Consider the following 25187-nt stretch of genomic DNA (forward strand, 5'->3'; position numbering starts at 1 on the left):
CCCTACCCTACTGAGAATGCACACAACGATGGAGAACAGGCGATTTAAAAAAGGGCAAACAGGTTGTCAAAAGTTGGGCTGTGGGAGAAATCTTAACAGATCACGTGGGTAAATAACATAAGTCTTTGAAATTGTGAGGAGCACTTATACGGGCATTTTGAAGCGATTTAATAAAAGGAATGTGGACTCCGGGGGATGGGTGGTCACGTGGTAAAGTTGGGAAATACGTTTTAAAAGGAAAAGAAATAAAGTTTAAAAAGTTGGCTGCTTTTGAAAGCGCATGGTAATTAACGTCTCTTTTCTTTATCCGCTTTTTTTTTGTTTTTTTCCCCTGGTACGTCGGATGCGCTCGAGTCCGGTCAGAGAGCGCGCACGCACTCCTCGTGGGGACAGAGAGAAAGAGAGATAGAGGGGGAGAGAGAGAGACGTGTGATTTCTCTTTGTACTGAATGAAGAGTTGAGGTCGGCTCTGCTTCTTCTGCCGTCTCTTTTTATATAAGCGGAGTTTGCATGCTGTAAATAGCCCAGTAAGCCGGTTAGCCTTTACGTTTCTCCGTGGCCGTCGGTCCCCTTTGTGTGGTGGAAGCGAGCAGCCGCTGCGAATGTCCCTTTGAGCGATTTTTGACAACAAAAGCATCAGGTCCATCGTCCGTCCTTCTTCTTCTTCGGGGGATTTTTTTCCAAGTCACAAATTCACCAGCCGGGATTTTTCGTTGCGGAAAAGCGACGAGCCGCACGTCCACAGACCGTTTTCTGCCTTCTTTCTGTCGCTCACTTCACACTTCTGTAGCTCCGGGGGCATTTTTTCTCTTTCCCAAACCAGGCGACAATGGCAGCTGTAACAAGCCCGGAGACGAGCCCTCAACCCCGGGTATATTTCCAGACACCGGCCGGTACCACGGAGGAGCCGGAGACACCAGTTCGGAAGCAGGGACGCGTTACCGTCAAATATGACCGCAAAGAGCTGAGGAAGAGACTGAACCTGGAGGAGTGGATTATCGACCAGCTAACGGACCTCTACGACTGTGAGGTAAAGACCCCAAACAATAACCGGCCTCCAAACCGATCGAAGGTATCGATTAGGCGGCTCTGTTAAGTAATAGGGCTCCGCGGTGTAGCGTAACGGGCGAAAGTCTGTGTGTCTGTCTAATCCAAAGGCAAACTGTTGATAAAGAAACATTAACGGGCCCTTTGTCGGTGCTTTTGGCCTAGCTCCGCTTGTTCTATAGCCCAGAGTATCACGGACACATGTGGATCAGTATGTAAAATAAGGAAGAGCCTCACAGATTAATGTCATACATTTATTAAATCAGCCATGTGGGCAAACTTCATGTTCTCACCCACATGTAGGGGTATAAGTAGCACATGCACTTTTATAGCCTCGTCGCGAAATCGACGGCCGCTGCTCTTTGTTCTGATTGGCTGAAGCGGATTTAAAGCACACCTGTGAATTAATTTAATCCGCTATTAATGTCCGACCGGAAGTAGCGCCAATTCTCCTATTTCATGCCTTTGGTGTGAAATAAACCGTGTAGCTGCTTTTTGGGGACAGTTTTACTTTGAATAAATAAAAGCCACCAGTTTATAAGAATAAAACAGAGGGAAAACTTATTTTTGACCAGCAGTCTCTGGTTTTTATCCACCCAATTTTATTGTCATTCAGACAATAAAGTTTATTTTGTCCTACAACTTTTTAAGTAAGGCAAAACGAGTTTGATCAGGCACAAATAGTGATGGTAAACCAGAGACAGATGAGATGAAAATGTCTGGTTGGTCAAATATCCCATCATGGAGGACCATTTTAATGATTTCCCTGGCCTTAGCGATGCCTGAGTGTAACCATGTATATATCAAACCTGCGGTCATGGTGTCACATGGAGAGTTATAATGTAACTTGCCGGCAGCTGTGGTGTAGCTCTTGGCGGCAGTAGTTGGTAAGCTCATGTCAGCTCACTGAGCTGGCATTGACCCACATTCTATTCCTGGCGTGAGGAATACAGGGACTTAACAGGTTTGCAGAATTCCTAGTAGTAGCTAGCAAGAGGATGGGTAAGAGGTGTAGTAGGCGGATTCAGAAGTTCCCTTCCAGACTTTTTTAAACCAGGAAAACTGGTTCTTTTTATAGTTTGTATTACTGAAGCTTCTCCACCATTGCATAATGTCGCTGTAATGGTTGTTTAGCCATTAAGACTCAAGTGAGCGAAAGGCGTCTGGCTGTTTACAACTGGAAGCCAAAAATCCATTCTTCTGGGAATACATGACTCTAAATAGATATTATACTAAGCCCCAGTTAACCATGAAGATAAATGCACTCAGGGAAAGCCATAAATAGACGAGTCTGTTATTCATTTGATGTCAGAAAACCAGATAGTCCAGCACACCTTTGTTTCCACTACATTATCTCATCCTGTTAACAGAGGATCTCTCATGATGCACACTGTGGCCGGGATATCCTGACACTACAAAGTTACCAAAGCCCGCTGAGGTGATTAACGGACCTAGACGGGATTTTAAAATCAATTTGCTTTGATTGTCTGCCAATAACGGATTAATATGTTATGTGTAGTCATCGCAGAGTCCAAAAAGTCTGAACAAATGAGCTCAGGGGTAAAGCTTTTCAGCACTTTGGTCTAGTGTTACTTTTATAATTAAAACAAAGTGGTTTTTGTGGCTTAGAATCGCCTTAATTTTTAATCCATTATTTGGCCACTATTACGTGGATCACTGCGACCGATACCCAGACAGTCTGTTCAAAGTTAGTAACACCTATTTGTCTTTCTGTGATTCACTCCTTCATTCGCTTATCCCAGTCCATCTTTCATCCCCTAATCCGCTCAGTCATGCATGTTTTAATGCCCTGATGATTCACAGTTAGTCTGCTTTTCAGCTGTAAGTGGGGTCCAAAAAACACACAAATGGATGCACACTGACTTTATCTGTTGTTGTTCATAGTAAAACCTGAGCTCGGTGGAGATTTATTACGCTCAGGTCACAGGCAGATCGTGTTACAGTCACTTAAATGGGACATAAATGATTTAGTTCACATTTCTGGACGCACATCCATCGTTCGTCTCTAATGACGATGCTTATTTTTGGCTTTCGTCCACTGAATTCCTCTCTTTTCATTGTCCTAATCGAGTCCCTGTCTAGGCTGTTAGACAACAAAGAGATTAATTTACAGTCGGTTCACTGATGGAAACACATTGGGCTCATTTAGATGGGTAGATGTGAAGCACGTGCTGCTAAGCAGTGTAACTGGAGAGGCAGCTTTAGCCGGTCAGGGAGCAGAGCGGACACGGGGAGAACCCTCTTCACTGACAAAGGCAGAGAGCATGCTTGGGATTTTCTTCTTTTACCCTAACCTCGCTGTGCCTCCTATTTCCTATAATCCGCATTTTGCCTTTCACCCATCATTATGTCCTATCAATCAACCTCCCCTCTCCTCCTCCTCCTTTTTATTTATGCCCATTTCGACTTTTAATAAAACAGCGTGGAGTTTGTTCAGCAGGGAATTCATTATGAGCTATTTTCCCATTAACATAATCCCTTTAAACATGCTACAAGCAATCAGCCAGTCATTGCTGCCAGCCAGTCTGTCAGATATTCATCCAGCCGCTTAGTCAGCCTATCAGTTAAAGTTGCTATGGGTAATAGAGAGGAGCTGAGCCTTAGTATGATTCCATGGCAACAAGCCTTGTTAAATGTTTATGTTGGTTAACCACACTGTGGAAAAAGGGGCGCCCGTTTAGTCAAATTAAATCCTGTATGAAGAAAAGTCTGTGTTTTTCATTCTTGCATGATATTCACAGGGCTTTGGTGAATACCTGCAGCCGATGTTAATGTGGCATTTGCTTTGCCCAAGAAGTACTCCCTGGTTTTGTTACCCAATAGCGCAGTCCCTCCCAAACATGGCTACTAATACACATTTTTGCATTTGCAAGCGGCTACAGGAAAAGACTGTGACGTCATCTGTTTTACTCAGACTGAAGCTATAAGGACAGCAGTCACACATCTTTACTTTCTTTAATTGAAAATGAAATGATGAAACAAGTGACTATTTCCCCGCCAGTGAGGTTATAAATTAACCACATGATTCAGTGTTTGGGGATTTTTGCTTGACAAAACTTTTGACTGTTTGCTGTTGATTACTAGACTAGGAAGAGACGCCAGTATGTGGCCAACGTCTCTGGGAGGTGTGGCATATGCTAATGTTACGCTGCTCAGCTTTCGCTTTAAGACGCTTGTATTTTATAGGCACGCGCAGCCTTCCAAAGGCAGGACCATCTGTTTGATACTAGTTTGATTTGCAGCTGTTTTTGACGTTGATCTTTTATTACGCATGTTCTGGATGTTGTGTTCGCTTAGTTGTAATGAGCCCCAGTTGCATTTTGTGTGGTTATCTTCAATTATCTCCTGCCTTCTTCTCCAGGTCGCTTTTAGAAAAGACATTTTTAATCTCAAGGAGATTCCCAAGATAAATAAATGATGATATAGAAAAATAGTTACATTATCAGCTTTTACATGTGCTACTTTGACAGCAGTCACCTGTTTTTACTGTAACTGCCGAGCTATAAATATGTGTTGCTAAGAAATTTCCTCAGTAATATTTAAACCTTCATACATGCTTACCAATGGAGCAGTTAACATTTGCTAATATTGCCTGGCCACCTATGAAAAGCAGATTAATAAAATGTCGAAGGGGTTAGGGTTACTTTGTAAACATTTCAGCTTTATTGTTACTTTTTCTGTAACAATAAACTGGGAAAAAATGGAGCTAATTGGTCCGCCAATGATTGATAGCACACGCCGGTGGTGATGCTATGGTCTGCCAGTAAAAGACACCAATTGCAGTTTCTTTAATGATGATAATAATAATAAATAAAATTCACATCTGGTTTATTTGTAGTCGATTTAAATTTAACCAGCTAGTTTCATGGTTGATTAGCAAATGTTTGAAGAGGAAACATGGCTGTCTTTTCCACTTGTGCTTTACTGCAAAATTTTCATCTAATTCCTAATAAAATAAAAATATTATGGACGAACGTGTGCACGTCCTTAACACTTATTAGAGAGCAGTGGACTATATTAATGTCAGTGACACTGGTTGATCGTTGTAGCATCAATATATGCCTCAACCCACCTAAAACAACTATGGAGTGATGTGTGTTGGTGCGTGGAGTACTGAAAAAAGCTACCTAGGCCCAAAACAAGACAGAACTTGAAATAATTCAATGTTTTGTAATCAGACAAACGTAGAACAGAGCACTGAAAGTGCATTAAAGTTAGAAGAGAAATATCAACAGCTGGGTAAGACTAATGGTTAAAGAAGTTTGGCTAACATTAACTGAAACACAACAATTTAAAGCATCATGCAGGTTAAAGTCAGTTAAACTTCTCTGGATAATATCAGATTCAGTTGATAAAGCGGACCTAGAGGCCATGTGGTGAGGGCTATGATGGTATGTCCAAAGCGGGGGAAAGGGTGGCAACAGCTGCAACAGTGCCTCCAAATCCCATAACACCCCCGTCACACAGTTTATATTTTAAACTGTGGCAGTCTGAAAGTACAAACCCTTCACTGGGAGTAAAAGTTAGGGTGTCGAGGAGTGTTTCTTCAAACGTTGGTGGTTTTAAACATGGTCTACACTTTCTCAGTTGTTACCGAGTCTTCACTCTATTAATGGCTTTGTGTATATAGTGCTAAGTGAGTTTGAGCGTACTCCGGGGAAAAGAAAAGAGTGGGAACACCAAGAAGGTCCACAGCCCCGCTTTTAGTAAAATAATCAAATTTCACTCCAGCTTTGCTATCATTTCCATGGTAACTGGCCTGTTAACATTTTATTTGTCAATAAAGACTCATTTTCTCTCCTTTTGCGGCATTATCCCTTTAAATCACAGCGTGGCTGACCAGTCGTTACATGGTTAACACTGGAGCGAGTGGGCGGACCAACCCCCAAACTGCAGGGTCCTACGTGGCTGGCCACACAGATACAAACACACACTCACACACACACAAATACAGATGGGACTACTAGCGGGAACAGAGGCAGGATTGGTGAGCAGGAATGCAATAAACGGGGGAAGAGAAGGGAAAAAAAGTAGAGGGGATGGCAAACGGAGAAGGAAAATGTAGTAGGAGTGGGCAGGGAAGCTGGAGAATGAGAAAGTGCTTTTGGAACATGTATCCACTGCTACTGCATGATGTATACACTGACAAAAAGCAATGGTTTGTAGTCTCACTGCAGTTTAGATGGGTTTGTCAGGCACTAAAACAGCAGTGCCTGCAGTCACTCCAAATTAAAAGTGCTGGGAAGCAGGAAATGAGTTTATGTAAGTCCTAAGGTAATGCTTATGAATCAGAGAGGAGGGTTCTGAGTTTTTATATTCTGCTTTTATGTTTATTATTGCTTATACTGCACAGCCCAGGGCCACATTTATCACTTCTATCAAGTGATGCGAGCGAGTGGAGCATACATGCCCTTTAAAAGCATCTGGTTTTAGTTTGTCGCTTGTAAGCCTATTAGCTGACTACCAGTCAACCTGCTCAGTCCTTAAATCTGACTATATCAGATGAAAATAATTTTGAAGTCATGCTCGAGCATGCAGTTTTTCTAGCTCAGTCTGATAAAATGTAACATTAGGCAATTTTAGGCAGATTTGCCTCTGCTTGCAAACAACATGTAGATTATGTGTTGTGGTGCACGCTAGAAAAAGAGCGCATCCCTTTAATTAAAAGGGATGCATGCAAAAAATATTAAAGTGTTCCAGTTCCATGCGTTCAAGGTAATGACTCTGTGTAAACTGTAAAGCGAAAATACTCGGAAATAAACAAGTCACATGTGACTCTCTTCACGTAAAAGTGAACAACAAAAGAGGAAATGCTACCAGCTGACACTTAACTCACCACAATAGTTTCAGTTCTTCCTGTTTCCCTTTTTCTTTAAATAGGTAAAGTCAAAGTTGAAATGCATTTACATGAAAAGAAATCACACTTTCTGAAATACAGGAAACACTGGTGTTTGTGTGCCCTTCAAAATAAAAGTACCTCTAAAATTTTAATATAGATGTACAGACATTTAAATAACCTCGTGCTTTATTGAGCACAGAAATTGTATATATTGTAACACAAATACATATTATTAGCTATATTTTCTTTGTTTATTATTTCCTTATTTTGTTAGCTAATTTTCACTTTGAGCGTGTTGTGGTCTCGAACGTGAAAAAAAAGTGAGAAGTGAAGGTTGGAGTTAGTTCCAGAAATACACAAAAAAGTGTGTGTGTATGCCCGTGCGTGCGCCTGTGTGTGTCTGCAGGAGAACACTTGTCAGGGAAAGCCAACCTCTTTTATAGCTTTTCCAGTCACGGATTAATTCGGCCTCTTTGACTGACTTCCGACTGTAAAAGGAAACGCACACGTGCACACAAACACACCCAAAGAGTAGCATCAAACATTTTCTTACACTGTTAACTTGTAAGGTTTGAATACCAATCAGCATTACCCTGTTTCACTCTGTGCAAGAGAGTGACTACAAAGAGTGGTTGTTACACAGCATGAATGAAAGACTCCACTGTGTCATTGTGCCCACTCTCCCACACCAGTGCTCACGTGCACACACATCTGCACAGAGACGGACATACACACATCTACTTATACGTCACACCTGGTTCTACATGTTGAGGAGACTCTGCTTTTCCTAGCGGATATGAGGTGAGTCAGCGTGTGCCGTAGCCTGACCCACTGACTGACTCTGTGGATGTTTTTAAAACGGCAAAGGAACAAATCAGCAGAGTTGGAGAGGTGGAAGAATGCAAAGAATATTGTGAGTGAGGGAGATTAAACGTGTGTTTTGGTTAGTGGGTGAGTAAGGTCGGAAGGAAGTTGAGAAAACCGAACGAGGCGTGGATGAAGGAGGAGAGGAATGGAGGGAAAAGAACAAGGGATGTGAGTCATTTAGAGGAATGTTTATATGTTGTCACAGGAAGTGTGAGACAAACAGTGTGTGGAAAAAATAACCAGATTACTTACCACTTTCCCTTTGAAGAAAAAAACCCTGTTTATCTCAGTTTCTCAACAAATTGGGTCTTATAAGAATTGTGTGTGTGTGTGTGTGTGTGTGTGTGTGTGTGTGTGTGTGTGTGTGTGTGTGTGTGTGTGTGTGTGTAATACTCTGACTGTATTTGTGTAATAGATGTAAAGTATAGTTTTTGTTATGAAGAATGTCCTTTGAATGTTATCTGCTTGTCTTCTCAGTGTCTCTGAGGTTCAGGTGAGAGTTGAGTTATCACAGTTAACTCAGACAGGACTGCAACAACAGTGTGACTAAGAAATCTAAATACTGTTGAAGTTACAGCGACTTTAGTGCCCGCGCTTCTAAGCGACATCTTTTTTTCTTCAGCGCTCACGTAGCCATCGTTGTTCCCCCAACTAAGAGAACTATTATGTGTGTTTCCAGTTCAGTATTTTTGTTCTTGTGGGATTTTACAGTTCAAAATCATCTTGAATTATCTCATACTGAGCCTTGATGCAGTTCCTGTGTTCAGCCACTGTGCGAAACGAGCTGTTTCGGCTCCCTTCCCCCTCCCTCTGAACTTTCTTATGATTTGTGACACTTGCCAACAGAAGGTTTGAACAGCATGTAGGTGGAGCACTTGGGATGACCATATTAGATATGTATGCTCTCACTGACATCATCCAGAGAAAAGAGGAGAAAAAACTGTCTAAAATGCAGTGATTAGAGTAGCCTAAACTTTTGGATCGCAGGGATTATTTGCACATGCCTCATTTCTTAAAACTTTGGCCATGTTTAAACTGTATTAGGGTAAATATGAAGGATGGCGGGGAAGCACAGTAGCTCCCTTTTAGATACAAACTTCAAAGAATATCTTTACCATGTAATTTAATCAGTATGCCAAAGATTTCTAAGCATCTTGTTAGCACGTGTCAGCTAGAGTAGCCTCTGCATACTGACTAACACCTCTTCAACATTTAAACCCTTAAGCATAGGTAATATAGGTTGGATTTTACCAACCAGTTGCTTGTTTATTGTCGTGAAACAACATAAAAAGATGTAAGATCGTTTTCCATGAACGTCTTTGTGCTATACAAGTGATTGTGTTTCAGATTGTATTTAATAGGCATATCTAAATAGGCTACTCAAGCAGTTAACGTCTTAATAATGAAGCACACGTTGACTTTCCTGCACTTTATTTTAAATGATCTCCAGTGTGCAGTATCAGACACTTTGCTCCTATTGGTCCTTACTAAACTGCTGCTTGCACTTATAGCCTCTTAAGTCTGTAGCTGTTTTGTGAAAGCTCTTGCACCCTCGAGGAGGCTTTTTTTTTTTTAAAGTGAGCATAATGGTGATGGTGCACAGACCTCTGTTATTGCTGTATGTGGCTCCAGAGTGTTGTTTTTACAATAGTGCCTTTTTATTTTTTTGCGGGGGTGATGTGCGTTTATTGGCCTCCGCGCTGAAACTGTATTAAAACAATGGCACAACCAAGACACTGCTCTAACATTTAACAGCAGGGGCTGGGCCTGGCATTGGATGATTTGTTTGGAGCCAGGATCCTCATGAGGTTTCTCCGTGCACAGGTTGAGTGAGGTAACGCAGATCCACTCAGGAGGGTTTTTTAATCCCGGGAGGTGCGTTAGAGCAGACGCCTTTTGAGCTGTTGTTCGGCAGCGCAGAAGAAGCTTTATTATTCACCGTCGCTGACGGTGTATGTGCATAATGTGCATGCACGTGCCTGTTTCATGCCAGTATCCGACTGTGCAGGAGCGCTTCATGTGTGAGGCTTGGGCTTGTGGTTGCACCGTGTCGACATTACCTGACACCTCCTGACCTGTTGTCAGTCTCAGGCAGGCGGCTAGTGATTTCTGCCAAGGTCAGACCGCAGGTGTCGTCCTGACTTCCTCTGTGATGTCACCGCTGTGAAACTCGAACACTTGCGATAATCTGGAGGACAGGTCTGTGACGAGATGGGCTCTGGTTCGGATGTCTTTGGGAACGAATGAAGCAAAGATGTGCGCTCGGATCGACAGACAGGGAAAACAGAGAGATGGTGTTATCAGTCATTTCTGTTACATTATTATTACATAATGGCAAAATTCAGATGCACATATTGGTGTTTCTATAGTATATTACCTTAGTGTGTGCTTTTTGTTGGAGTTTGCTTCAGCAGGAAGGAACAACAGACCATATTTGGTCAGTGTGTTTACAAGTTGCTTATTAACCAGGAAGGGAGACGGCCATATTTGGTTGGATTCCTTTGATGCTCATAGATCATTATTCAGTGCTCACCTGTTTAGGTTACTCATTCTAACACCTGACATGCAACAACAGTTAAAAGTAGTAGAAGAACAAATACATGTAGTGACTTATAGTTGCAGTTATGGGCACCTGTCTGTGACATTATTAAACCCAGAATAGAAACAAGCTCCTTTTGAGGCGACAGAGTAAAAGTTTGCTTGGTTGACGTTGCTTTCTGTACGTTCTGAAACTGATATGGTCAGAGTAACACAATCTTGACGTGACAATCTGGAGACAAACATTGTGTGTTTCACTCGGTAAGCAAAAGCGTCTTTCAAGCTGCTGACTAAAGGGCATCAGGCTGTGCAGCGGACAGTCAGAGCGACAGCTTTGGCGTCTGCCTCTTACTCATTCTTTCCTCTAATGTTTCATCTTAGTGCGTCTCTGGTTATTACAGTCACTCAGGATGCAGCGAGAGGTCACAGAGTTGTACAGTAAGACGTCCTTGTTAAGTAAGACAAAAGTGGAGATACAGCGATACAGCTCCTAGTTTTTGCAGTTTCAGTCTGTTTGTTTTTGGTTCTGCTGCGATAATCTGTTGGAATCGCCTGCGTTGTGAGTTTTTCTCCTGTATCTGATTGAATATGGAAATGAACCAAAGCATTAGCTGATTAGATTACCCACTCTGTTGGCAGCGTTTGAGAGGTCAGAGACTCTGATGACTGATCTGCATAAAAGAATAATAATGTTCCGCAGCTCACTTTGATATCCATATGGATTATATCTCAATATTGGGGCAATGAATCGAGAGGCTTTGCAGATAAACACAGCAGCTCGTGAGCAAAAGTGAATTAAAACTGCAGAAGAGGGGCGGATATTTAAACTGGACCTCCGTGACTTTGAAGTGTACTCATTGTGCTACAAACTAAAACAAAAAAAAGAACAAGTTACTCAGTGAATGACATGGCAAATGAGCAAGTAAATTCAAAGCCCTTTAGTTTTGTTAGTAGTACTTGCCAACAGTGACATAATGATAATCTGCTGTAATCCTTGTTTGTATGCATTCTTATTTTAATCTGCGCATAATCTCCTCTTTTAGTCCCGTCGTTGTGGTAGTGACTCTTTCGCCTGGTTGAAGAGTTGTGTGTATTTTTGTTTGACACTTGTACGCACACACAGAGCAGGGACTCTCCTAGTATCCATGGGTTTATACGGGACCGTGCTCAGTGCAGCAGAGAGGTGGGCACTTGAGAGTTTTCGGTTCCCTTACTTCTGATGAGGGATTTAGTAATTAGTCAAAGCTGAAGAGGAGAGATGGATGATCTTTGTGTGTTGTGACAGAGAGAAGCTGCGTGAAAATTGCATTTGAAAGTTGAAAGGTTATTTATGAACTTCCTGTCATTCCCAAACTGTCAGCTTTCTCATATTTTCTTTTTTTTATTTCTACCTAGCTGACAGATGAAGCTTAAATTTGCATAATTTTTTAACACCGCAAGTAACACTTCCCTCTTGATAGTAATGCTGATTTGACAGTTGGTCAATCAGCCTCTTTTGCATGCTATCGTTAACATTATACTGCCTAACCAGAGTCCGTGCACTGCACTTACTGTGATGTTTTCTATTTTTAGGCAACGTTAATGTTTCTGTAGCTTTAGATATAACGACGGTAACACAAAGCAGTCACGGGCAACCTACTGTGACAGCATTGAGTCATGTGTTACTCTGCGATTCCTGCTCCTATATCGAAAAGGCACTTAAACACTTGATGTATTAGTGTGAGCAGATTCATGAATCCACAGGTTAAATCACTCCTGATGCACTGCGTTAAGCAGATGAGCATTGATGTAATTATTTGGGTGGTTTTTTTTTATGTTATTATAAAAGAGGTTTGATTTGTAAGGCAGTAGATCTAAACAGCAGTGACAAACTGTGCCCTCGTGTAGTCGTTAGAAAGGGTTACACGGCAGCATAGTTACCAATACAAGTCTACCCGGGGCTGGTTGTGACCCCGAGGGTCCAGCAGACTGTCTCCCTGGAAAAACCGCAACACAGACGTGTTCAGTCAACACACAGAAACCACTGAACCGTTTCAGTCAGGCCAAACAAGCTGACGGGGGAATCATTCAACCGAACAGCGATCAGACATGACTATGGGCAGCTTTTGGGGGGTCAGGTTTGGATGACCTTCTGCACATTCACTGTACAAATAGATTTTTTTTTTTTTGGTGTGTGTGCGTGGGTGTTTAGTCTAAAATGAGAGCTTTACAGTTGAACCAAAGGTTGGCTGGGTGTTAGTTTTGACACGCTATCACAATCCGCTTGTCAAATTATGATAGTGGACAAAAATACAGATTAGTTTGCAGGCATGTTACAAGCGACGATATACAGGAAAATATTCCTTATGTGAAAGCTAAATGGTACGATCCACGTTTTATAGCCATTCCCTTCCCGCTCTTTATTCCATACTACAGTATCTGTCTGTCTTTCTGTTAATGCGACCTCTGTTACCTAATTGCAGTTACAGTGAATACTGCTGTGCCGAAGTCCTAATTATAGCGATGAATGTTTCTTGGCTTCATGTGAGGATTTGTTCTGTGCACTCGGAGCCCGTTTGGTTTGGCTTCCTCCTGCAAAAAAAATCTGAAACAACCCACACAGCACCGGGACTCACATTAGCATGCCCACATCTCTACCACCAGACTCTGGAGGCTCTGCTTCTTTTTACTTTGCATGACAGATCCGTTTGCATTTTATCTGTAGTGAGATAGCAGGAAAAGGCTGACAGGGCTGCAGAGTTAAAGCAGATGGAGGCGCTGGTAGTGCGTGCTAAATGAGGGCTGCGTGTTGTTTTTAGAGTTTTTATAGAACAGTATCATTAAGAAGCTACATGTGTCCTTGCTTCCTAGAGATGCATGCAGCGAAGCGTTAAAGTTTTGTTTTTTTTGTTTTTTTTACATTTATTCTCTTTGTGATACTGTCCTTTATCGGGAGGAGGAAACTGCACTTCCCTGTTTGCAAACTTCTACACGGGGCGAGGAAGAGCAAAGCAAACCCGACTGATGAAATAATATAATCTAGTCTGTGTCCTGGCAGGCTGGGTTATAAACAGGCTTCAGTTGATCTGTGCTGCCTGCAGCTCTTTCTTTCTGCTTTTCATATGATTCAAAACAGGACATCATTTTCTTCCTGAGAGGAAGTACATCCAACTGATTAGACCCGCAATAGAGATGAAAATCAGGCACGCACGGGAAAGTGCACAATAACACACACTTTCGAGATCTTAGGCTGGGTTAAGTATTTTGCATCGATTAGGGACTGCTGTGGTTTATAGTTCAGCAGTCATGTGTGAGGCCACACATTCATTACAACAGCCACTCAGTACTTAAATTAAGTGGACAGACACAAACAGACTTGTGTTTGTGAGTTTGCCCTCTTTAAAGTCTAAGGGATACCCAGCATAGAAACTTCCAACAGATATCTCTACACCTTCCCTTCCCCCAATATCTCCCAAGGTCACATGCTCAAACAGGAAGTGGTTGGCTGCCTTTGTGGTAAAGAAGAGACCCTCAGATGGAAAGCTTTGTGTGTGTGTGTTTTGTTTTTTTTGTTTTTTTTGGTGCAAGAGCGGCGATCCTAAAAAGGAAGTTGACTATAGTACTGTTCTTGTTATTGTTAGACCTGGAGATTCCTGATAAGCAACCATAAGGGTGAGACAGACTCAGATAGTAGGGAGATGGAAAGGAGCAGGCGATGACTGACACAATGCATCCCTAACCACCCCACCCACCCCTCAGTACACCCTCGCTGACCTCTTGTTGACTCCCTCCTCTCTCTTTCTCTCATAAGTGGTTTCATGCCCACAGCAAGATGGCCCGAATGCTACGAACTGGCCAATTACAAACGCGCCAAGGGTGACTCTCTCTGTGTGAGAGCAGGGCAGAGCGGTGATACCAACTCGAGGGGAAGGGCATCAAAGGAGACGTAAAGATAAACGGACGGCGGGAGAGAGTAAGGCAGGAAGCAGGTTGAAGCCCAGTGTTTTTCCGCTCTTCAGATCCTGGCCTCATCCTGTCTGCGTGCGTCTGTTTGTAGTAATCAGATGACCCTAGACAAAATTACCAGATCGGTCACAAGGGTGTCATGAATTACCACCTCAAGACAGCTTCCAGGCAACTTTTTAGCTTGCTTGTTTTCTCTTCTTTTGTAAGTAAGGCTGTACTAACGCCGGTTGCGGCCTTGTTTCTGAATAGGCCAGTTAGTCATGTTGCAATGGCCAGATCGACACACTGGAATTATCCGCATTTACTTCCCCATTATCTGCCAGGATAACCTTAAATTCTCCACTTGACGATTTGTCATTTCCCAGGAACCTAATGTTATGCTCTGGGAGCAAAGAGTGTTTTTATCCCTAGTTTCTGTGTTATACTTTCTGTGTTTGATATTCGTTAGACCCCAGTTCTATTGCATATCCTTCCTTGCTTAATCCTGCAGTGTTTGTTTTACACACACGCCCGCACATGCATACAATATGAGAGTTTGAAGTTGTACTCACCAGTGCATGTGTGGTGCTCTGTGAGCTGTGGTTGCCTGGCAAACCCACTTCCGTAGATCCACAGTTAAATATAATTTAGTAATTAAGCTTCAGTCATTATCCATAACAATGATGGTGTCGAACAATACCGGGTTTCAGCCATTTTACTCCTAGCGCTTCACAATAGACTAAAAGACAAAAGATGACATCACCCATTGTTTTGTGAACTTGCATTTTAAGGCTTGAAGTTTAGCATTGTGGCTGCCACCATTTATTTTTATTGAAGCTAAAAGTGGATCAGCTAATGCTTAAAAGAGTGACTAGAAAAGGGCATCCATATAATCGACAGTCTTCTATTAACATATAGATACAGTAACCAGAACTAGACCATAGACCTTCAACTACCTGCCATTTAAAGCAACCGCACCCCCAATAATGCAGAACTGGAAGCCTTAATGTGTAATAAACTGGTGAATCATAAAAGCATTCACCTCCTGTGGTTTTATTGTTAGAGGTGGGAAGCATCAGACACCACATGATACAATATTATCACAAAACTTCAATCACAATCCAATATTATTGTGACTTTTAGTATTTTGCATATGCTGAGTATTACAAAAACTTATTACAATTTAGCACAGTTGGTATCTGTTTTCTCCAATGAAATAAAGTTATCTCACTTTTTTTTTTTTTAGTGCATAATGAGATTGTCAAACATACCAACAAACCTGCCACGAATGTTCCCGTAAGACAGTCACGCTATCAGAGAGCAGCTGAATGGGATCAAGTTGACAATTAAACACAGTCTGTTTCTGATAATAGAGCAATTACTGTGATAAATAATTGAAAATATCATACCTGTTGCTGTTTACATAGAGAGAAATTTACATTTAACAGAAATTCGGGTTTAGCCATTACATGTATGCTCAGCAATCTTCCTGTTCTGTAGGAATATAACAGTAATAATGCTCCTGGCTGTAAAACATTTGCACGTCGGATTCAGTAAAAGCACCTTGCACATCATATCCCACCTATATTTTGCATTTTTTGGCTTTTCAAGCCCAGAGTTTCTGCTTCATCTTGCCCAGTTGATCCTTATTAACTAAAGCTGCTCCGTTAGCAGTGCAGATCTGAGGGTATGGATACCATCTCCTCTCATCTGTGACAACCAAAACACACAGTAGCAGTGAAAGCATTTCAGCGGCCGTGCTCTCATTGCCAACACGAGTGCCTGGAACTCATCACTGTCAGCATTCACACACACGTTTTATACCTGTGTCACCATGCCAAGTCAGGGTAATAGTTTTAATGGAGTGCCACTCTCTTAATGCAAATATACAGTGCGATTTAGTCTGATTTATTACCTTGTGATGGATGCATAAAGTGTGCGTTTGCCAGACAGGTCGCAAAGAAACTGCAGCGGGTGTCATTGTTTACTGCCACGCGGCCTACTTTTCCTACTTCTTCCCTTCCCTCCTTCCTCCATCCCAGCCTCTGTTTTCAACTTCCTTTTTCCGTCTGTCTCTCTTTCCCGTATCATACGCGGCCAAAAACATTGTTTGTGTGTTTTGTAGCAGAATGGGCTGTTGGCCATCCCCGGTTATTTTTATCCTGGTTTATTACTGAGGCACTAGAAGAGCAAAAGTGGCTGTCTGTTCTGCCTACGTCTTTACATTTTCAGTGATACATAATCACTCTGTCTTCTTTGTTGTTGTTTCTTTCCGCTCTCAGTTTGCCCACATCCTATCAAAGGAATCAGTTACTTTATGCATGAAGTTGTCAAACAAGCCCGTGATAAACATCTACACCGACGTGAAGCTTTCCACGTCGATAAGACATTGACTAGCATCTGCCTTTGCTGCCGTGTCATTATTTCACCCGCTGTATTTCCAGTAGCAATGACGGGCCTTTTTGTTGTTATAATACAAGGACACTGACCCACTTGTAGGTCGTGTTTATGCGAGTATGCGTGGTACGTTTTTTTTCCAGTGAGGTAGCCTCATACTGTCACATCTCATTGCGTTGTGAAGGAAGCCTCCAGACGATCTGCGTCTCTCTCGTTTCACCTCGTGGGACTCATATTCGCGAGCTTGTCAGGAAGAGTGTAATTAAGTTTCAAGAACCACGTGTTTGCGGTGTTTTCCCCAGTGATGCTGGTGATATGGGTGGCAAGTAGGGGTGTGGCTAAAGGGAGGTCTAGGGTAGCACAGCCCTACTACAGTATATGATGTTAAAGGAAATAAATTGAAAGCTATTTTTACGTTTTGAAAACTGGACCCCCCTCATTTGCCTCAAAGTGGTCCAAGCCTGCCGTTTCCTAACTCCATTTCCACCAGTTGCCCACTATAGTGTCATGGGGCAGTACCTGTCTATGTTTCTCAGGTGGATTTTTATTCTGAAATATTTTTTGACTTCCTCTTTAAAAATATCCTGGAAACATCGCTTGTTGAGTTATGTTGCTGTTGCGTGTTAGTTGTACATCGTATCCAGTGTTGGGAAGGTTACTTTTAAAATGTATTCCATTACAGAATACAGAATACATGCCCTAAAATGTATTCTGTAACGTATTCCGTTACGTTACTCAATGACAGTAACGTATTCTGAATACTTTGGATTACTTAATATATTATCATGCTTTTTACAGCAACGTGAATGTACTATTGCTGTGTGATTTATTACTATTACTGAAGGTCCGCGACTCCGAGCTGTAGTAAAGGGACCTCTGACTGATACGGCGGGGTCCCTGTCGGCTTGTAGCCAAAAAATAGCTTTACTTTGTTGTGTGGGTCAACTTTTCTTGCGAGAGACAGAGAGAGGAGTTGAAAGGCTGCTTAATGTTCCGGAGGAAAACACGAACACGGTGTACAGTCGAGTCTTAATAGCTTACTTACAACTGGGCTCGTCAGGCACTCTTCTTGGCTGCAGTGGTTATTATTATATTTACATGCTTCCAGCTCCCGTTTTTCCTCGACGACAACTCGTACCTTTCCACTCGCCTTTTTCTCCCTCCTCGCGCTCACAGACCCATAACGTGTATGACAGTCCATTCTCCCTGCAACACGGACTACACTGCCCATGATGCAACATTCTTTAGAGCTATGCTTGTAGCATTCTGCCTGTTAGCTTAGCACAACAACAAGGAAAAGGCGCTCTCTCACCCAGGAAACACACAGCCGCAGAGAGAGAGCGTGTCGCCCTGTAACCATGGCAACCGTAACGCTGCCGCCTGGAACAACAGAACGTAGCTGTCAAACAAAACCCAAACAGTCCTGACCCGCGACAATATGAAACAGGAAAGTACCGCAGTGTAATCCATTTATTTCAACAAAGTAACTGTATTCTGAATACAACCTTTTTAAACGGTAACTGTAACGGAATACAGTTACTCATATTTTGTATTTTAAATACGTAACGGCGGTACATGTATTCCGTTACTCCCCAACACTGATCGTATCCGAGTGCATGAACCTGTAGGAGACTTTGGAACAACATGTTAGAGCTGCAGGTACCCACGAGTATTGATGCTCTTCTGAAGGCTCGTCAGAATAAAGCAGGCCCTCCTTCCTTTACCTGCACTCTTCTCTGCTCTGCTTTGTTTATAAACCTTCAGTGCTTGTCAATATCTTGTAATCAGCTTTTATTCCACTCCACATCTTCTGCAGCCAGCAGTAAAAAAACAAAAACCTCCAGACTAGTTCAGTAAGTCAGTCTGGAGGATTGTTTTGGAAATCCTCCCTCGTGATTCCCCGCTTTCTTTGTGTCTCCTCTCAGAAGCCTGTCTTCCGGCGTTTTTCAACATCTCCCTCACTCCTTCTCTCTCCCTCCTCGGCTTCTCTCTTTCAGTCTGCTCCACTCAGCTGCTCCCTCGTCTCGATATGCTCCTTAACCTCTTACCTTCCTTCCTCTCGGCGTTCCCTCCCCCCCTCCCCTCTCAGATTTAACAGCGTCTGTTAAATCTTTTTCCATTAAGCCGTATGAAACATTTATGCTTTTCTCCACCTCGTCCTTTACGCTCACCTCACGAGTGTCTCACACAGATACAGAGTTAACAAAAAGGGAGGAAAAGAAAAGACTCATTTAGAAGCACATGGGGGCCACATGTTGTGCAGATCAGTCTTTGTGTCAGACCTTTGTGCGTGAGTGTGTGTGTGTCTGTCTGCACTGGTGCTTGCAGGATATCTGCATGCTGGTCTGTGTGTCAGTGTGTGTGCGGTTGTGTTGCTCTGCTGACAGTAAGTCTAGCTGTCACCTACAGTCTCTATCTCACACACACAGACTGCCCCAAATTAAATCCTTATACAGCCCCTTTTTATACACACACACACACACACGCACTTCAGCTCAGACTTATTAATGCCCTTCCTATAATTCTTTAATCGGTGTGTGCAAGGTGTGTGCGGGACGTTGAGCCATTTTCACTGCCAAAAGAAAACCTACCGCTTTGTTAATGTGCCCACACAGCATGTTTTGCCTGTCCATGTGTGGTTGTGAGTCTGACTGACTTGTGTGTGTTTTGTGTGACGGGATAAGGGGCAGTCAGGCAGGTGCAGAGACAGCTGGTGTGGGCAACTCTAACCGAGGGGGAGGACGAGAGCGAGGGAGAGATTCCTAGAGAACGACATGAATATAGGGGCAGCAATTGAGCTGCAAAAGAGCTCGGGGGGGGGCACAGAGTGTTTGTACGAGTGTGCGTGCCTGTGTTCTTGTCGCCAGCGGTGAAGAGCTTGGCTGGAGCACACTGAGCCAGTGTGTGCGAGCGAGGCAGATGGAGAGACGGGGACTAATAAAGCTTTTTAATAGTGCGACAGATTAATCGGAAGAAAGAATTGATTGGATAAGGAGAAACTGAGACGAAGATGAACTCGCCGCGAACTGCTTTCTTTATCCTGAAGACTAATTCGACGTTAGGTGTGAGCCTGATGAAGCTGGGCGATGACTGATTGGCTTATATTAGGTGTATAAATGTGTATTTTAATTTATGTGTTACTTTACTTTAAAGTACAAGTATTCTAAATGTGAATGCAGCTGTAAAAATTCCCGATTCAAAGGAGCAGATTTCCCACTTTCAACTGGTTTTTACATGAATACAACATGGGTGGCCATCAGCAGTTAGCACCCTAGCTTTCAGTAATGAGCTGTCTGTAAATAGTAATTATTCTAAAATAAATGTTTCCAGTTTTGCACAACAGATTTGAAGGAGGACTCTTTAAAGACCTGTTAGAAACAGGAACTCGTCTGGATCCTGTGTCTGTAACTGTCTTTCTTCTCAGGTGTTAGCTTTAGGACATGCACCTGTTCTTACTCGATCTCAAACATCCAAGCTATAGATGGATGGATAGCTTTGTTTTGCCCACGTAAACCTGAGAAATGATGGGAAATGAGCTAGCTCGGCCCTCTCCACAGACAATAAAACACTGCAGCGCCTCGCCTTTGTGAATCTTGACACAGTGGACACATGAGATGCCACCTCCTCCTCGCTGTGTTTTTGCTAAACTGAGCTAAATAGCTGGTAGACGAGCACCCCTGTCTCCTCGTGTAACTCGTGGGATGAAAGCCAACTACAAACGTCAGTCCATTCATTTTAATAATTTTGTGTGGCAAAAAGTAAAATACCTTCGCACTGGTGCTTCTAGCCCCCAAACGGTATCATTGCTCTCTGTGTAACAGCAACTAAGCACAGCTTTTAACCAGATTATTAATTCTTTTATTTTTTAGTTTTCCAACCTTGAAAATAAACTATTTTTTCATTCAAGAAGATTTAAAAAAAAAAAAAAGAAACCTGTCTGTGCTGTTTTTCTTCTCTCTTTGTCTCTCTCTGCCATGTGCTTTGGGCTGATGGAAGCACGCCGCCCTCTAGTGTCCACAGCCGGACACTCATCAATAACTGTACCACGTCATACAGAGAGAGAAATGCTTACGCTTGCTGGTCTATTAGCAGACAACCACATAATATAAACACAGGCACTAAGAATAGACAGGATGAGGATTTCTTTCCATGTGTTCGTGGAAAGAGGTTCTCTAGCATTTTTATAAGGAAGCCTGGTGGATGTTTGGTCTCTGATGGTGCTCTGCTTCTCTCCTTCTTTTGTTACATGTGCTATAGGAAGAGGCCATCCCTGAGCTGGAGATAGATGTGGATGAACTGCTCGACATGCCCAGTGATGTTGAACGGGCAGCCAGGGTCAAGGTAGGACACACGTGCGCACCTGTTTCAGAGCATGAAAGATGGCTGCAAACAGCAGTTATTTCATCCTGTTTTTCCCTGTTTTGTAGGATTTGCTGGTTGACTGTTTTAAACCTACTGAGGTAAAACACAGTCCTTCTTCACTCCCCTGCTCATAAACTCCCTCTGCCTCTTCAAGTGAACGTTTCTGATGTGCATATTTGTCATTCTGAGTCCCCGCATGTGTTTCTGTCCTTGCCCTCTCCCCGTAGGACTTCGTCTCAGAGCTGCTCGACAAGATCCGAGGGATGCAGAAGCTCTCCACGCCTCAGAAGAAATGATGGCATCCTTCCTCCCTCCATCCGACATATTCCCCTCCACCTCAGCCCTCACCTCTCGTCTTCCTACCACAGCTCACGCTATTTTTTTAAAATCTTTTTTGTCTGTTTTCTTCCATTAAAGTTCATGAAATGTTGCAACTTGTTTCTGCTTCTAGTTAGACCCTCTCTTGTTGTTGCCTGGATCCAGCCCCATATGTCGCTTTTCTCTTTTGTTGTCATGTTGTTGGACTTTCTTCATAAAAACCATCAGCCAAGAAGGGGAGAAAAAAGACAAATTAAAGAGTGAATTAATTCAAAAGCGACTCATTGGTCTTAATCCAGGCATTCTCCTTCCTCCTCTTTTCCTACTCCTACCCCTCTCTCCACCTTTTTTTTTCTTTTTTTGGCTCTGCTACCCGTTCCCATCCAGCTCTACTTCCTCCCCACCCACCCCTACACCATCTTCCATCTGTCTGAGGAGGAAGAGGAGACGAGTCCCCTAATTACTGCGAGCAGAGTGACCGAGATCGAGAAGAAGAACGAGAGAGCGCAGATGCCAAAAAGACAGCGGAAGGGTGAACGAGGAGGAGGGTTAGAGGAAGGAAGAAGCCAATCAACTCGCTTCAGTCTCACCAATCTTTACGTTGCTGTTTTTGAGGGTTTTAAAGTTGACCCAGCCGCCCATTATAATTCTTTCCATACTTCCCGGTTCAATTTGAGGGCTTCACTTTAGTTTTTTTAAATTAACTCTTTCGGGGATCAGTACAGTCTTTTGCTAGTTATCCCCCTCAATCAGAGGCATTGCTGCAGTGGTGCATTTAGAGACTGTCTTTTTTTTTTGTGCGTGTGTGCGCATGTGTGTTTGTGTGTTTGAGAAGTCTGCACTATGTCATTTTGAGGGGAAGAAAAATCGGAACCACAAAGAATAATTTATAGTGTATCTTTAGCACGGCAAAGAGGGGAAATTTGAAGCCTGGAAAGGGTCACTGGCTTGTTTTTGGTGGTCACGGGCTTAAAAACACTGATCCTTTGGAAGCAAGTTCTCTTTAGGCTGGATGTCAAAGTAGAAAGTTTCTTTTTCCTCAAATGCGTAGAACAGTCACGAGAGGCTCCTCAGAAGCCGCTGCACATACAAACGTATGTCTGTGTCGCTAAATGCTACGTGTGTGTTGCTACATAATGTACAGCAACATTTGTCATAGGAGTGTTTTTGGGCCTGTATATTCTGCTGTTCTGTATGACAGATTAGATTTTTAGTATAGGACTGGTTCCTGTTTCGTTTGGGGGTTGGGGGGGTTCTGTTTTTGTTTCCTGGATGCATTTTTTTGTCACACGGACACACACTGACAGTCCAACAAGGGGTCCCAAAACAAAGCTGCCTTTTTTTAAATCACTGCCCCTAACCCTTCCATCTCATTCTCACAATTTCTCCTTTTTTCTAAAACATTAGACTAAACCATTATCCTTTTTTGAGGGGGGGCGTTCAGAGCAGCCACATCTCTGACATTTGTCCTCTGCCTGACATGCCAGTGGAATCACCGCTAACATTGCTCAAATCAAAGCATGCATTTTCCTTTCTCTGTCACACACACGCACACAGCTTCTCGGGGCGGAGGAAGCGGAAACGCATCGGCAAACACAGCTGCCTCTAGCACAGATGTGCACACACACAAACACCAGGCACAGTCAGAGAGAGAGGGAGACGAGGCCATAGTCCACCGCTGCCCCCCTCCATCCTCCCGGTGCAGCTACCAATCCTCTCAGAGAATAAGCCATCTGTTTCTGATCCTGGGCCAATCAGATCAGAGACCGAAGCCCATTGGTTAACAAGAGAAGCAGCGAGATTTCGCTGTGGTTCCTGTGACCGATTGCTAACACCTGCAGTGACAGCAGACCTTCGCTGTCTGCCTCTTTCTCTGGTAGAGCCAAAAGGCACATGTGTACACACATCCCCCACTTTTCTCTTTTGCCTTCCCTCATCCCATCATCCCACAGTCACCCTTCTCTCCTCCCTCCCTTTTTCCTTTCTTTTTCATTTTTTGTTTTTTTATAAAGAGATGTTGCCTTAGGTATTATTTATGTTACACAAACCAAATAAACAGGAGACATTTTTCTTTTAAAGGGTAATGCAAGCTGCTGCCATGTGTGAGCAGACCTGCAGTGTGTGGGGAAAAATCTTGAATCTTCTGTTGGTCCTTATATACTCTTTCTTCTTTTTCTGGAAAACAAACTGAGATTCTGTTTTTTGATTTGTTGTTTTTTTTAAAGAAGTGAGTGTTTAATACTTAGGCCTTGATACAGTGATTTTTGTTTAGGTAAAAGATGTTCTTTGCATTTACCATTTGAATACTGCTCTGTTTCTATCGTGATCATGACACTTCTTGACACCCGGCCTTGGATTAACACGTAGTTGAACAAAAAGAAAAAATCCACTCAGATGCATTTTGGTGCGATTGCTTTTGCCTTCCCTGCTGGGACATTTTTGATCGGTCAGATTTTACCAGGCAAGTCCAATCAGTAGTTGAAATTTGAGTGGATTTTCATTGCTAAATCCAGGTTTGGATTATTATACCTTCGTAGACTGTTATTGACAAGTCTGTTTTGTGTTGTTTTTTTTTTACTGTTGGGGAAAATTGCAAAAAACAATATATATACTGATTATTTTCATTGAGGCTAAATACAAGAGCTAAACCATGCCATTTGGAGGAGTGGTGTTCTTTAGATTTTTTTTTTTTTTAAGACTGATTAGACCAACAAACCAACCAACAAATGTAGCAATATCAACAACAGGTCTTGTTTTTGTCCAATTTTGTTACACTTTTATGCAACTTTAATAAAAACATGTAAAATGGAAATTTTTCTCTGTGTGGTATTTTATTATAGTACTTGGTACTGTTTGTTAATCCTTCTTCTAGAGCCCTTCTGCCTCACTTTGATGCCATCTTGTGGTTACTTGGTATAACAGCTACATCGTCCACCTGCTGAGAAGGTGAGGATGTCTGGGGATACCTGCAGGAATACCATCATACTTGGAGGATGGTTAATATAAGTTAAGTGAACGAGTGCATCATGCCATTCATAACTTTTCACCAAAGGTTCAGGGAACAACGAGAGCAATGAACAGAACAGGATAAATGATTTGATGTTTTAAACATTGCAAGGACGTTAGGACAGACGTTTAGTTCACGGCTCCAACATTACCCCACCAGCAAAAAAAGGAGAACTTTGGGGAAGAAATTGGGATCCTTCTCCTATGTATGGGGTTTATTTACACCATCACACCCCTGAATTACAGCGTCTTACAAATGCAAACCCAGCCTATTTGACCACACTACCATAATTAAGTATAGGGGTGCCAGAGCAGCTGCACAGTGCTGGCAGTGGAAGAGCAATTGAAAAAGAATAACAAATGGATCGTACAGTACTGCGCCCTGTACACACTATGCTAAGCTATAAGTATTTTATAATTAAATATTTGTCTTAGATCTCGGACTTTAAATTGTATTATCAGATTTGCGCCTCGTGAATGAAAATAAGTTCAATTATAAACCGCATTTTTAGAATCATATATGTAAAATTTTGATTATTTTTTATTTTGTTTTATATTTTAAAAATCAATTTTCTCCAGTTGTAGCATTAGGTTTTTATATTATATTATATTATATTATATTATATTATATTATATTATATTATATTATATTAAAGCAAAGTCTTAGGTCAAACAGCTCCAAATCCTTGTTGCAAACAACGGGTATGCTGAATTCTATAGTATTCATGAAGAAATATGTTTGTCTTCCTTAAGTGTCCTCTTTAAATAATTACATCTATCTTCATGAAGTTGTACCAAAACACCTTATATCACCGAGACAATGTGTTTCTCACTATTATACGCACTCGCAGTGGGTTATAAGCCATCT

At 42.4% G+C, this 25187-nt stretch overlaps 1 protein-coding gene across 1 annotated transcript; it reads left to right on the forward strand.

Moving 5' to 3' along the window:
- The first annotated feature begins 85 nt into the window (after window positions 1-85).
- ppp1r14bb (protein phosphatase 1, regulatory (inhibitor) subunit 14Bb) lies at window positions 86-24125 on the forward strand. Its single transcript, XM_026161726.2, has 4 exons — window positions 86-1030; window positions 20891-20974; window positions 21061-21093; window positions 21223-24125. The coding sequence occupies exons 1-4, from the start codon at window positions 830-832 to the stop codon at window positions 21289-21291; spliced, it is 387 nt and encodes a 128-aa protein (XP_026017511.1). The 5' UTR covers window positions 86-829; the 3' UTR covers window positions 21292-24125.
- The last annotated feature ends 1062 nt before the right edge of the window (window positions 24126-25187 follow it).

This window comes from Astatotilapia calliptera, chromosome 3 (genome assembly GCF_964374335.1).
Source record: "Astatotilapia calliptera chromosome 3, fAstCal68.1, whole genome shotgun sequence".
NCBI lineage: Eukaryota > Metazoa > Chordata > Actinopteri > Cichliformes > Cichlidae > Astatotilapia > Astatotilapia calliptera.